General features: G+C 39.6%; 1 protein-coding gene across 1 annotated transcript; it reads left to right on the top strand.

Annotated features, from left to right (window-relative positions):
• Positions 1-1,370: 1,370 nt before the first annotated feature.
• LOC133993915 (voltage-gated potassium channel subunit beta-2-like) lies at positions 1,371-15,459 on the top strand. Its single transcript, XM_062433048.1, has 14 exons — positions 1,371-1,684; positions 10,443-10,486; positions 10,584-10,621; positions 10,880-10,959; positions 11,193-11,237; positions 11,863-11,907; positions 12,008-12,051; positions 13,635-13,721; positions 13,859-13,944; positions 14,043-14,163; positions 14,270-14,364; positions 14,521-14,641; positions 15,112-15,200; positions 15,370-15,459. The coding sequence occupies exons 1-14, from the start codon at positions 1,371-1,373 to the stop codon at positions 15,457-15,459; spliced, it is 1,299 nt and encodes a 432-aa protein (XP_062289032.1).
• Positions 15,460-15,660: the final 201 nt, after the last annotated feature.

The raw sequence follows: 15,660 nt of genomic DNA, 5'->3' as shown, positions 1-15,660 counted from the left end.
TGTGTGTAAGCTTCACTGACATAATGTGACGATGTGATGAAATGTGTACACAGTGTAATGAAAAATGTAGAGATCACACCCGAGAGAGAGAGAGAGAGAGAGAGAGAGAGAGAGAGAGAGAGAGAGAGAGAGAGAGAGAGAGAGAGAGAGAGAGAGAGAGAGAGAGAGAGAGCATCTTGCAAACCCCCACACTGCTTGTGTGAGTCGTGAACAATTTTTGGAGCCTCTGGAAAAAAAAGGGAAGAAGAAGGAGAAGCAGGAGAAGAAGAAGGGAAAAGAAAAGAAAAAAGTCGGATATTGAAGTGACCTATAAAATGATGCTGGATGAGAGCAGAGAGGTGGCATCGCCTGTTTGAAATGTCTGCTGCAGCTGATTTTGGGGCCAGTATGCCGGCGTTTTTTTTGTCGAATAATAAGAGACCTGCACAGATGTTGCTGTTGCTGCCGGTGTGTGCACGACTCCACACAGTGAAGGTAATAAAAACCGGCTCGATATTTGCTCTTGAATTTTCTTTTTTCTCCCCTCTCCATCTCTCTCTCTCTCTTTTTCCTCTTGCATCAATTTGATGCTGCGTGAGGCTGCTGGGCGATGATGCATCGGTGGGGTTTGACTGTGTGAATTCGCATCATATCAAGTGTGTTTACCCTGCGCGGACTCGGAAATGTAAAATCGAGCAATCAAGACAGTTTTTTTTTCTCTGACCCACCTTGCGACAAAAGGGGGGGAAATGCCTTATTTCGACGCGAGGTGAGAGGATGCCTGTAGCTGTGATTGTGTCATTGCTGCGGCACACTCTGGAGCTCCTCGGCTCAACACAGACACAACTATCATCAGCTGAAGAGAAGACAGCAAGCTGGGAAGTGCTTCACCACCCAACATAAGCTATACGAGCCTGTGCATGTATGTATGAGGGGGAAAGGCCGAGCGGCTGACACTCTCAAGAGAGGAATCTACATCACTGAGGATCCCATCCCCAAATCTGTCTGAGGACTGCTGTGAGCTTACAAGCTTCCTGATGATTTTTGGAGGGCAGCCTTGATGCATCTTGTGAGTGTGAACACTCAAAGAGCATTTTGCCAGGTTTGCATCACCAGACAGGAGACGGAGCAGACGGTCACTCAGTGTGTGTCATGTTAGAGGCTGGACTCTTGCCTGTTCCCTCCAACTCTCAGCCAAAAATCTCTGACCTGCCCTGTCTGAGCCCTTTTGTATGGGCGTCACTGCTTTAACACAGCAGCACAACAGTTTAAAAAGCAGCACCAACACATTTTCAGACATTATTGTTTGTGTGAGCTCCTGGGGGGGGGGGGAAAGAAGATTTTAACCCATTCACCCAAAATAAGAGACAGCGGACACATCCAGGGTCAGGATGCAGGTGTCTTTCGCCTGCACTGAGCACAACCTCAAGAGTCGCAGTGAAGACAGGCTCGGTGGCCTTCGCAACGCTCCACCTCCTGGAGGAAGCAGTGGAGGGTCAGGGGGAGGATGTGGAGGAGGAGGTGGTGGTAGTGGAGGAGGTGGTAGTGGAGGAGGAGGTGGAGGAGGTAGTGGACAAGGGAGCAATGGCAACTACATGTCTCAAGGCTCGGTCAAGACCAGGGAAGGGTCCGGGCCCCGTCCGGTTCCACATGGCCATGCCCACATGAAGGAGGCCATTGGGCGCCACACCAGTATGAAGTACAGGTGAGTATGGGCCCCAGGTGAGGAGAGGAGGAGCTGGAGCTTCAGGGGTGGAGGGTGTTAGTTTTGATTATGGACCTCCAGATTATTTTACAGGTGCTAGATTATCATGACGAGCCTCCTATCATCATGAAGCCAAAAGCTTTCTTTAGTTTTATTTCTGTCAATCTCTTTGTCGAGATGTGAGGTGAATTTAAGGTGAGCTTGAACTGTCACCAACATACAGCCTGCCATATATCGTGCAGGCTGCCTACATGTCCATTAGCAAAGATGAAAAGCGCCTCAGTGAGAGCTTTGACATTATAAAAAAACATGACATTTACCCTTAAAAACGCTTACGCACATGGATGTGAAAAAGCTTATTTAATCCATACCAGACAGCCATAATGTTATCACAGTATAACAGACAGTATGCATATAGGAACATTTGCCATAAGCTTGGATATTTTATGGAGATTTCACCCCAGCCCTTTTCTCTTCAACACAGATGAATGAAAAGCCTGTCTCCAATAACAGCTCTTCTAAATTCACCCCAGAACACCCAGATTTTCCTGGAGGTTTTGAAATGCATTTCATTTCCATAAAATAGTGTTGCAGGACAGTATGTTAAATACAGACAACCACTGATGCACATACCAGGTCTGTGTTTTTTTTCTTTCTATTATTTATATTATTTGTCACCAAATCAGATTCAGTTCACCTTGATGGATTAGAGCTTCAGCTTGGCAAGGACACATTCCACTCACTGAGAAGTGGAAATAAATATGTATAAAAACACTCATTCCATTCATTATCTATCAGAGAATGCCACATACCATATGTGTTTCCTTCATTTAGACTGTAGAATTCAATAACTAGGAGGAGCGTTTTAATCGCCTGTTTTCCTGTTAATCAGGTTGATTGAATTGCTGCCATTCTCTTGAGTCAATTTAGTTTTCATTTAATAGGATGTTTAAAAAGGGAATGAGGCACAGGATGAAATACTGTTTGTTTTCTGTTTTCTCGTTCTCTTTCGCAGAGAATGATTGCATATATGTACTTCTTGGATTGGATTATTGTAGCTGCTCTGCCGTTTCTGGAAAAGTGTCACTAATAAGGAGTGCAGCAGCACAATAAGTCTATACAGCATATGGCCAGCTCCAGTTGCCAGTGGCAACACCCCAGGCATTGCCTTTAGTTTTTGTCCATCTTACTTCCCAATCAGGCAGCATTGCTGTCGCTTATCAGTCCCTTCTGCAACACAGTCCGCTCGAAGCCACACCACCCGGCCGCAGTGTCTGTTTGTGGCAACACAGTGATCGCACATTCTCCATTTTACACAGTTGTCATAACCAGACTGAGGTCAGGAGGAAAAAGGAATCATTTGCTCTTAAAACTCACTGCATATTGTATGAATTAGTTGGTGTGTTGAAACCACCATAGAGCCAAAGTACAAGTGATACAGATGAGATCTGTATTGCTCTTTCCAGATGGCAACTAATGTTATCACTATTTGCGCATGTTTTCTAATCCCCCATGCTATCTCATTAACCTGAGTATTCATCACTCACGAGCAGTTCAATGACGATGGCACCTGCTGCTAGTTATCACTCCCATGAGCCTCTGCCGGCATCCCCTGTCCCAACTCTCTTTCTTTGATCTAAGTTGTGCAATTTCTGACTAATTGTTGTGAAAATATTCTCTTTCAATTGTTTGTAAAGTTGAAAAGGTGTTTGGGCATGCATGTGTGTAGGTTTTAAGATTATGACAAAGGTATTGGAAAGATAATGGTTAAAAAGTGCATTAAACTTTAATACATTAACATAGAATAAGAGTTTATATCACTTAATGTCAGGGATATTATGGCTATATTAACAGATATTTATCTCTCTTAAAAAACAACTTAATCTTTTCAACATTAATCAACATTTAAACATCATTTTTCAATCTTTAACATGTTGTATCTTAACCAATCAACCAACTTACATTACATTACATACAGTTCCATTATTGATGGTCTCAAACCTAGATAAGCTTACACCCAAATTAACAAAAACAGTGTTTATATGACTGTTGGATATTTTAAGATATTTTATAAATGTTTAAATCTTTTGAAACTTGACCGTTTCTATGGTAACCATGCCAGTGGCAGGTGGCAGGATGCAACAGTCTTAATGCACAAGTGAGGAAAGGAGCATGGCTGCTACTTCATCTGAACACCATTTTGAAGTTTCATGTGAGTGAGAAAGCCCTTTTACATAAAACATTCTACAGTATGACACAGTGAAGAGAGTGAAACATTTAAGTGTCAAACATTGTTAATGAAAAATTGTAATAATCAAGCCTTAAGACAGTGTAAAGGACAGCAGGTGAGACAGGATGGAGTTCAGGGATGACGACACATGAACGACACTCTGCAGGGAGACTAACTGAACTTTTGTAACATTTTTGTTCTGTACTGTGAATTTAAAGTTTCCACTAATGGTTAAAGGAATAGTCTGACATTTTGATAAACATGCTTATAACATTTTTTGCCTGTACTGTGAATTTAAAGTATCCACAAATGGTTAAAGGAATAGTCTGACATTTTGATAAACATGCTTATACCATTTTTTGCCTGTACTGTCAATTTAAAGTATCCACAAATGGTTAAAGGAGTAGTCTGACATTTTGATAAACATGCTTATACAATTTCTTGCCAGTACTGTGAATTTAAAATATCCACTTTTTTTCATATTTATTTTACACACGAGTATGTATGAGTAGTATCAATCTTCTCATCTGACTTGTGGTAAGAAAGATGATTGTATTTCTTAAAACATCCAACTATTCCTTGAACAGTTCAATGGTCTTAGATTGACTGAACAAAGCTAACAAACGTAAAACTGTAAAACTGAGCTGCAAAGATTTTTCACAGGTTTGGACACCATGTCTACAGCTTTGCTTTTTGACAACCTTTGAACCTAAGGTCCACTTATTGGCTTTTTCTATGACTGAAAGCCCAGGAATCAGTTGGACCATGAGTTGCAATGATGTTCTTAAATAATAATATAATATCTCAATCTCTACCCCTAAACATTTAGGACTTGCTGTGCTCATACTGATGTCTAACCTGAAGTTACGTTTTCAAAAGATGAGTCAATTAAGCAGTTAAAGCAGATAAAAATAGAAATCACAGGCGACAGATATACCATAATGTAAAATACTGTCATAATAATACTGAATATTCATGTGTGGCTGGAGAACCAGGCTTATTTGCATTTGAAGTGTGGTGACATTAATTGATGCTGAGAGTTGCTGTTCTATAATGGAGAACACTTGAACGCTGGGTTTTGAAAGCCTGAACTCTCAGCAGCCGATGAAGTAATGATTGAGTCGTTTGGTGCTGATGAACAACCCTGTCAAGCTGTATTGATATACTGTGGTCATTTAGAACTATGAGACACTGAGCCAGTCTTATTGCTCTCACAGTAATCCCCTTTTTACAGTCAAGTTGTAATCTTAACCTTTTGTACAATCTGAGGGCACAATGACCTCACAGCTTCAGTCTTCAGTATTTACTTATTTAAGTCATGTGGGTTTAGAGTTGCCTCCAAAATAAAACTATTAGAAAGCAGAGTTGTTCATCTTATTAGTTGTTTTTTTATAAAGCTTGATCGTAAATATAAAGTCCTGTTGAGTAATCATGAATGATAATTAGTTGATAATTAAGTAATTTGGTCGTATTGTTATCATGATTGATAATAATTACTTGGCTCAAGTGGTTTGTGCAGCAGGGAGGAGAACAGGAGAGCATGCTGCAACAACCTTGACCTTAAACTCTCCTCTCGGTGGATTTTTGTTGATTTTCCAGTTGACTATCACACTTTACCTTCACTTGTGGCTCGCAACCAAGATTTATCCAAACTATGAAATGTTTTGGGTATCTTAACTGCAAAAATATGCAGAATGTTGTAATTAAACTTCACAAATAACGGAATTGAACAATACTTGAAACAATTGTTTGTGCAGCTGCATGTTTGAGCTCTCTTTAAGAGACTTAGAAAACGTGCACATAGGAAAGAACATAAAGCAGATTACTTAATCTTCTCAAAAATGTGAAGTGACTGCTGGGTCAGTGTTGTTTGACGAAGTTTACATGTGTCAATATTTGTTTGTGTATGGCGGCAGCAGCAGCAATCGGCAGGCTTGTTTGAAACTGTGAGCATCATAATCAGAACCAGAAAATCAACGTCACTTCCTTTGAATAAGCTGCTTGGTCAATGTCTGATATTGTCTCACAGCAGAGACAAAGTCATTGCATGTCATTACATAAGAGCAAAATGCAGCCTAATGAAAGGCAGTGTGAAAAGGTCCTGAAAAAGGCTCGAAAAGTCATAAAATAGATCATCTAAATATATATAAGGTTTCACATTTTACACTTAACATTTCCAAAATATTTTAAATTTATAACAGCTCTTAATTTGTCTACTCTGCTATTAGATATATGTTTAATTAAAATTATTTTTGCAGCTGTGACAGATTTATTACAAAATAGGCCAAATGTCAGAGGTTGTATTGTTTCACTGAATGATTTGATAATTGAAAAAATATTCAAACCTATTCCTGATAGTCTCATAATATTACCCAGCTGTCTGTATCATTGACATACACTGTAAAAATAGTTTCTGTTTAGTTGAGATGTTTTACGGCCCAGAAACTTGAGAAACTAGGCAAACTTGGGGATGCCCTTTTATCCTCAAAAACAACTTAGCAACTGCATTTCATCATTTTAAATTCACTGAACTGTCAAAGTCTGTTTTTATGATGCAGCGGACGGGGAAACTGACATATCATTCTGATATTCAGCTTCATCCCTCACTCAACAGACATGAAACAGGTCGGCAGCACAGCACAGTGACCTTTTCAAACACTGAATCTCATTATTAAACTCCTTTTGAACGCATCAGGATGAGTCAAAATTCAAACTACAGAGACATTTTAGTATTGTTTCATCTCATCTACACTGCATTACCAAAGACAGGCAGTCCTACATATATTCTTATGGCAATCCACCAAACTTTGCATAGTTTGGAACAACTGACAGAATTATAAAGTGTTTCACAATTTAAATATCAGCTGGTGTGATCTCTCGGCCGTGCCACTTCATTACATTCAATTTCAGCTAATAGGAGAGTCACGACCACTAATAAAGTATTAGCAGTTAATATATAATTGTCAATGCTGTAATTCACCTCAATTGTACTGAGGCAGAAATCTGTGCACGGCTGAATACAACTACTGTAGAAGTAAGTGAGAAAATACTGTATGTTCTTTATGATTTGGGTGAACTGTCCCTTTAAAGCCCAGAATCTGTGAATACAGCGTTATTAAAAGAGAGCAGAAAGTCCACCATATTCCCACAGTACGTGCTCAGAAAATGCATGTATAAGCACACGCACACACACATTGACGTGAGTGTTATTAATATCTAGGTATGCTTCCCTCTGGAGAAGAGCCTGCTCAGCATGTGTGTGGCGTTTTATGACAACTGCAGGAGGAAAAAAATCCATCATTTGCAGCTAACCATCTGTATATGGTGTCTTCCTTCTGTCTCGGGTGAGAACGAACTGTAAATGTCAGCACAGGTTAAAATGCTGACTACACCATGACGGAGCACCTGAGCGCCTCCTTTCTCTCCCCCATTAATAATGTATGGAACAACCCAGTCCTTATAATCACCTTGTTTGGAGTAGGTGATTTATGGCAAGAGAAATAAACAGACAAGAAAACACAGGAAAGGCCTGCTTATAAAGGGCTACAGAGAAGCATCTGTGTTTCTGTGTGCCCTGGCTCACAGTGCATTCATGTGTGACCATATGTAGATCTGTGCCTGCGTTCCAGTGTAATTCCCATCAAGCGTGAATATTCACGTGAAAGCATCGACCAGCTTCTGATGCGTGCGCTGTGTAGCTCTCATCTGTTTTCACATAACCAAATCCACATCAGACGTAATATAGGCCGAGCCATGTCTGCTTACATGCATACGTGTGTGTGTGTGTGAGGAAGAGAGAGGGAGAGAGAGAGAGAGAGAGAGAGAGAGAGAGAGAGAGAGAGAGAGAGAGAGACAGAGAGAGAGAGTGGGAGACACTGTCATGAAGCAGATAGTGAGAGGAAAGAGCAAGCATGTGTCTCTCCAGACTCACTGATAGTAATTTAGCAGACTGCAGCACTGCAGAGACCGGTGGAGTTGAGAGCAGGGAGGGGGCGGCCAGTTGTCACACAGAGAAACAATGACATCCTCCATTGCCCAGAAACAACATTGTATTGTTTTCTGTATTTTTACTGCATGTGGCACGACAGTCATGAAATTTTCCCACTAATGTGTGTCGGTTTTCTCATTTGCTCTTGTCATGATGCACTTAAACGTGTTAAGCGTACAGTAGATGTTAGTCTGTCAGCTTTGGTTGCACTTATTTTCCCATCCTCTAAAAGCATCATGGGTATAAGCATGCTGAAACAGAAACAGAAGCATTTGTCTTGCGGTTGTGGTTGATACTAAATGCTTGACAGTCTCCTAATGTTGACTCATGTTTTGTGGTGGCATTTTTGCATTTGTCACACAAACACAGTTGCTTTTTCACCACTGTATGATTTGAAAAGAAAACTATGGAAATAAGGTGGTCTGTTGAGTAATTAAATTCAGTTGGATAGGCTTCTTGAACGTATGATAAAACATTGATTTTCATTAGCAGTGCAGGCTAGCATCATGCTAAATAGCAGGTTTTTCATACATAATGATAAAGATGTCAATCATTTTTCCTAAAGTTCCCTAAAAGTTAAAGAAATGTAGCTGATAAAAAAGCCACACTGCTTCTTTTATCATCCCACTTGCCCTTTGAGACAGATAGAAATGTCAACCATGTAATTTAAATGCACTCAGCGTGCAGGTCTGCCAGGTGACGCTGAGACTTAAATGCTGCTATTTTTTTATGAATTTCAAGCACTTTGTTACAAATGTGAAGCCGAGTACAGCTGTATTAACTAGCTGTAATATTTTTAGGATGGTGTTATCAGTCCAACCTTGTCAAATATGGTTAGACAAAGATTGTTTTTTCACTTCCTTTAACTGAATGTGGGGTAAAGGGGCATTATTTGATGGATGTCACAAAACAACACAATATTTAAATAACTGATTTGGAAAAACAGCTTCCAGAAAAAGTGTCTGAAGTGTGTTTTCTCCCATGTGCCTCATTTATATTTCCTTTCAGTGTTCAAAGTGACTGTCAGTGTGTGATTGTCTCAGAGCAGGCAGGGCTGTCATTGGTTTTCAAACGGTGGTTGAGAGCCAGATTACCATACAAGGAATCAACTGCATCAAACCCCACTAACACCTTTTTCCCTCTTTATAGTACACGCAGCCCTCCACCTGTGTGCTATTTTGACAGAGTTGAAAGTAATGACACAAACAATATGCGTTTCCCACCCACATGCAGCACCTACATGAACACTGACACCCCCCCAACACACACACAGCAAACCCACACACAGCGGGACGCAAATGCTTACATATGCAGGAATCTAAAAATAGCTTAGGGTCAGGCATTAAAAATAGACCAGAGAAAATAAAAGCAGGACTCATTGGGCTGAGTGTAAATGCTCTGACAGTCTGTCTTTCTGCATTTGGTTATTTGTGGCGGATGCAGGCGGGCGGACAGGCAGAGAGGGGAGAGGCACTGGAGATGAAAAGACGAGCTAGTTGCACTGCAGTTCTGTTGCCTCTCCAGCTGGCTCCCCGGCTAATTAGAATGGAGGAGAGCATGCATGGAGGAGGAGAGTGAGCACGAAGCCACATCGTTTTCAGCTGTACATGCCCCTTTGGTCAGAAATGCAGCTCTCTGCTTCTCGCAGCTTGCCCTTCAAAATTCAGCTGTCTGGATAATCAGTTGTGGCATGTTGGGTAATGGACTCCTCTGTAGCTTATGGAACATTTTGGGCCATTTACTGTGCAGACCTGAGCTTTTCGCTCGGACTCTATCCGTGCTGAGCTCTGTTGCCTCCAGCTATTTCACTGACCCAGTGTAATACAGTGAACTGTTAACATATGAAGGATAAAAGGTCAATTGTTCAGAATTAATTAGACGCAGGCAGTCATTTAACCACAGGCAGAAAAAGACTTCCACCAAGTCGCAGCGGTGGTGGAAGCAGATCCAGGAACACTGTGGAAATAGGTTATATTAACATTTAGTGTCCTGTCTCATGCATCCATTTGTGTTACAGGCTATTTCTTTTATTCTCATTCATTTGAATTTTCAAGTCATGTCCATGTTCAGTTCATCCAAGATTGAGTCTGTGTTTTATGTTTACTAGTGTGTATATTGTTTTATGACACAATAAAACCAAACCAAACTATCTAAACTAACTGAACTACCACAATGTTAAAATACTTCAAAACTAAGTACAGTTTTAACAGGAAAATGTATTCAAGTATAGAGTTGGATACTATGTTTATACACAGTATATTGTGTTATTAGACTATTTGTGCTGCTGCATGGATAGAGCAATTTTAACAACTTCATAAGCTGTTGGGTAGTGTAATATATAACTATGCACCATATCTTAAAAGCTGGTTATATGTTTTGTATGTAAAATCTGCATATATATATATGTATATATGCAGATTTCATATAATTGCATGTTTATTTGCATATGTATATAGTATATATATATTTGTAGGTACTGTATGTATATAAATGTCATGTAGTCTTTTTCAACAGTTTATTTTTTCTGTCTTTGTTCACAGGAACCTCGGGAAGTCAGGCCTACGTGTTTCCTGCCTCGGGTTAGGTGAGTAAGTTTGAAGGCAGGAAAACATTCATCTCATTAATTTTCAACCCCTCTAAAAAACAAACAAACAAACATCTCTTTCTCTCCTCTCGTTCAGGCACCTGGGTGACTTTTGGATCACAGATTCCTGATGAGGTGAGAGCTCTGTCATCTTTCAGTTTGTATGAAAAGTCAACTCCTGAGCACCTTTACTCATATTGCTTTTGTGGAAAACGATGGTACTGTGAGCAGTGTTTTTAGTTACAGATCTTTTTATAAAATCCTTCAGACCTGTTGCCTTGAAACTGTACTGGCTTGGTGAGATGTTGTCTGTATCTTCACTGTATAATCCTCCCTGCATAGAGTAATTGGAATATGTCCATTGTGTCAATCTCAATTTTTGTGCTCCCCCAGATGGCTGAAAACCTGATGACCATAGCTTATGAGAACGGAGTGAACCTGTTTGACACAGCGGAGGTGTATGCCTCTGGAAGGTCAGACTTCACTTCACTCCGAGCACCAAATCAAACTTTGACTTTTTTAAATCAGAATATCTGCTTCACATCCTCTGATAAAACATTCTGTTGAGCCGCATGAACAACTAATTCTTCTTCCTGTTTTCAGGTGTCTTTAACATATGACGTGTTTGTTGCATGATTTAATTTTGCTGTGCACTGATGTGAAGTAAACATCGACCTATCACAATTAATCATGTGTTTCTCCACAGAGCGGAAATCACTCTAGGGAACATTATCAAGAAGAAAGGATGGAGGTGATATTACTCATTTATCCAAACTGACTCACATGCATATGAAAAGCTCTCTAACTCTGTTACATCAGGAATATTTTTTTTGAAAGTGCTGCATTTCCACATGTTTTTATTATTGTTGGAACAGGCGCACCATTAAATTATCTCAAGGGGAATTCATATTTCTAAACAAATGTAGAGCTTTAGCCTCTGAAAGACTATAAAAGGACAAAAATGCAACCTTGTGAAAATAAACTCCCAATTTATAAGCTTGGTAGCTGACTTGCACCACTGCAAAATACACATTGGTGTGGGAAGTTGTCTGGATATTTTTAATCTGGGTCAGTTCATAAAGTCAAACTTTAAATTGAGATAGTGTTTTCTGTCTTTTGGTATGTGTGTAAATACAATAAAATGTGTGGATCTTGAAATAAATACAATACTGGTCCACATATATTTTTGATGTACCACTGATTATAAGCAAGAATGATGAAAATCAGAGAAAATATACATAACCTAATCCAAGAAAAAAAGCATTGTGTATAGTATTACATGTAGAAATTAGAAATGTAAAAAAACTTCTACTATAAGTATATAAACTGATTCTCTAATAAGACTGTGCTCCTAACACTCTTTTTGTTCTTGCCAGGCGTTCAAGTTTTGTAATCACAACAAAGATCTATTGGGGAGGCCAGTAAGTAAAACATAAAAGACTATGTGCTCAGTCCTTTCCTCAAAAGTCTTTGTTTCCCTGTAAAAGGATAGCAATAATGTGTATTTTCATTACTTTACAGAGCAGAGACAGAGAGAGGACTCTCCAGAAAGCACATTATTGAAGGTAGAGTACCAGGAATTCATTTGTAAAGAATCATAACCAAAAATAAGATGATTTAAGATGGTTCTTGTCTCAATGCATGTAATCCTACAGGTTAAATATGATCAGAAAGTGAAACACTGCTTTAAAATCAAGAAATTTCAGAGTTGAGTTTTATTACTAAATTCATATAACAGTCACTGAGAGTGTGTGTTTAGAGAAAAATGATTCTGGTCTATAGGAAACAGGTCAAATGATCGGTAAGAAACATAATTCAAAAGTCTGTTATATTGGATTTTGGGGTTATTTTGCTGTGTATGAAATGTTTCTCTGAGTGCATTAGTTCAAACTCTAAACAGGCTGTTAGTTGCGATGAATCATTTGATGACTTAATCTTGGAGACTGAGTGCTGTGTGCCTCGTTCAGTTAAAGAAACGTTGTGTTCTGTGTCACATTTAACACATCAATGTGCCTTGAAATCAAATAAATTGCTATGTTTCATAACGGCTAAAGAAAGATCAAGCATATTCCTCTGCAGTAGTTTATGGCTGTGACACTATTTTCTGGTAGAGATGAGGTGCATGAGATTTTATAGAAGATGAGGATGAAAATGGAAATACAGGATGAAAATGAGTGTTTCAATGGATGTCAGCAAGATGTTCAGTGCAAATTTTATCTCAGGGCTAATGTTTTTCCAGCCACTTAAGCAGTTCGCTCTCCCAAATATGATCCTAAAGAAAGCTAAGAGGCTTTTGGCCTTGTATGCTCATCTACATTGTTTGTTTATAAGTGACAAGGCCTCAGGGTGACCATTTACCAAGGAGCTGAATGTGCTTTTTGACCAACATTGACATGAGGCTTTTGATTTGAGGCTATGGTGTAAGGACTAAACTTGCATCTTGCAGGCTTTGTACAGCATGCATGGACAGTGTTCATATTTGGACTTCATACTTCACTTCGTTCTTGACTTTAACCACTAGAATTGAATTGCTAATGTACCCATGGTTGGAAAATTGGTGCAAAGCTGTTGACCCAGAACACTTGAGTAGAAAAGAGAGCATACCACTTTTAAAAACAGTATCCTTTCTAAAATAATACATTGTTACCCTCCATAACATACCGTATACTGTATATACGGTATGTTATGTTTGTATTATGATTGTAATATATATATAATTTATTGAATATTTTTTAGGGGGGCATCTGTATGGTTAAAATGTTTATCAGTTGTTCTTTTCCCCCATGTATTCCCATTATGCTGACTTGATTTTCATTCATCTTTGTTGCCATGCTAATAGTGTGGCTCCATGCAGTTTGAAATCATAGTTAACAAATCATAATGACTTTGATTTTTTGACTTTTCCTCTGCTATGGTTTTGAGTGAAATACCTCAACAAATGCTAGATGGACTGCTATGAAATATGGCCTTTTTATTTCATCTTCAACTTCCTCCAAAACGAATGACATTCCTATCAGCTTCAGCTGAACGTAATTAGATGTGTTGACGCACAGTACAGCCTCACAGAGTCGCTAACATAGTGTTGACTCTTGAATGAATAAACTGATGATGATGGTGATGTCTAATAATTGGCCATTGTTGATGACAGGTTTAAGAGGATCCTTATCAAGACTTCAGCTAGATTATGTGGACATTGTTTTTGCCAACAGAAATGACGTCAACAGTCCGATGGAAGGTCAGTGACTAACGTTTGAAATGATTCTCCAGATATTCTCACGCATGTCACAGATCATATACTGTACTAATCATTATTGTGGTCAAGCGTGGATAATGTAAAACATATGTGCATATGTTATATGCTGTGATTTGCAGAGATTGTACGGGCCATGACATTTGTAATAAACCAGGGCATGGCCATGTACTGGGGAACCTCACGCTGGAGTGCCATGGAAATCATGGTGAATGCTGATCTCCTATTCAGAAATGCTCATGCTTGACAAATTTAATAGTCTCACTTTTGTTAACCACGCTGTTTTTTCTGTCTCTTTGGCACCAGGAGGCATACTCAGTGGCACGCCAGTTCAACCTGATACCACCTGTGTGTGAGCAGGCAGAGTATCACTATTTCCAGAGGGACAAAGTCGAGGTGCAGCTTCCTGAGCTCTACCACAAGATAGGTCAGACTACCACAGTCTTACAGCTCTATATATCTTATTTAAGTTCATTTAATCAACTTTATTCCATTAAATACTGAATGACAATCCTCCATTTATGCTCTTTCAGGCGTTGGAGCAATGACCTGGTCTCCACTTGCTTGCGGATTAATCACAGGGAAGTACAGCGATGGTGTACCAGAGTGCTCCAGAGCAGCAATGAAGGTCAGTTTGATTTGACTGGCCCTCCTCTGGGATTTCTCTCACTGCAAATCAGCCTCAGTGTAATTCTCCACCTGATCAGCTGGCTATTGCAGTGTGAAATCAGTAAAAGAAGTAATTGTATCAATGCTTTTCTCCATCTTGCTCCTGGTAAAAAAGGGATACCAGTGGCTGAAGGAGCGAGTGAACAGCGAGGAGGGCCGCAGGCAGCTCGCTAAAATCAAGGAGCTCCATCTACTGGCTGACAGACTGGGCTGCACTGCTGCACAGTTAGCCATAGGTACGACCTAACCACATGCCTGTACAGAACACTTATTGTTTGATAATGTAGATAGAAAGTTAGGCAGCAGACCCCGATTTAATATCCTCTACTTTACATGATTTCAGGTTTCCTATGCGTCTGTCTGCCTGTTGGCACTTTAGTCCTGATCAATGACATTGTTAGTTAATTTACGTCACTTTTTCCATCTTTGTGTTTAATCAATAGTATTGTTTAGAAGGCATGTTTTTTCCCATCATGTATCCTTGCTTGTCTATGACAAAGTGTGCTGCTGTGGGATCACTGTCATGATAGGCATCTATCTCAGCTCCTGCTCAAATATTTTTAGCATGTATGTGTAATTTGAACATAAGCAGCATATTGTCTGATTCCTGCAAAAACAAAACAAAAAAAATCAAATTTAGCCACTTTCCTTTGGTTATCACTGATATCAGAGTTGTATGTGTTTTCTCTCATTCTTTATATTATAGCCTGGTGTCTGCGCAGTGAGGGAGTCAGCTCAGTACTTCTGGGTGTTTCTAATACAGACCAGCTACTTGAGAACCTGGGTGCCCTCCGGGTAAGATATGTGTTTTTTCTTTCCCCCATCTATCATTTTGACTGACATACTGAGCCACAAGTCGTTCAAACTAATAGATGTATTTCTTTGTGTGCAAATACAAAGTGGCAAAACTGACAAAGACCAACAGATCACATTTTAAACTGTTTGCTATCCTTCTTTCTTGTAGATTTTAACCCAAATGACCCCTCAAGCCATCATTGAGATTGATGCCCTGCTGGGAAATAAGCCACATTCGAAGAAAGAGTCCCGCGCTTGAAGATGCAAATCTGAGTGACAGATGATGTTTCAAGAAGAGAGACGAAGAAGACAGACATTGGGAAACATCGCTTTTTGCTCTGCTGTATACTCAACAACTTGCATGTTCTCAGCAACATTATGCTTCCAGTATGTGCGCATATCCATTTTGCGCAGTACATTGTATCATGTATGAAAAAAAAGAAGAAAATCTCTCAATTGT

The sequence above is a fragment of the Scomber scombrus genome, chromosome 14 (genome assembly GCF_963691925.1).
Source record: "Scomber scombrus chromosome 14, fScoSco1.1, whole genome shotgun sequence".
Classification (NCBI taxonomy): Eukaryota; Metazoa; Chordata; class Actinopteri; order Scombriformes; family Scombridae; genus Scomber; species Scomber scombrus.
This window is presented reverse-complemented; position numbering and strand designations above follow the sequence as displayed.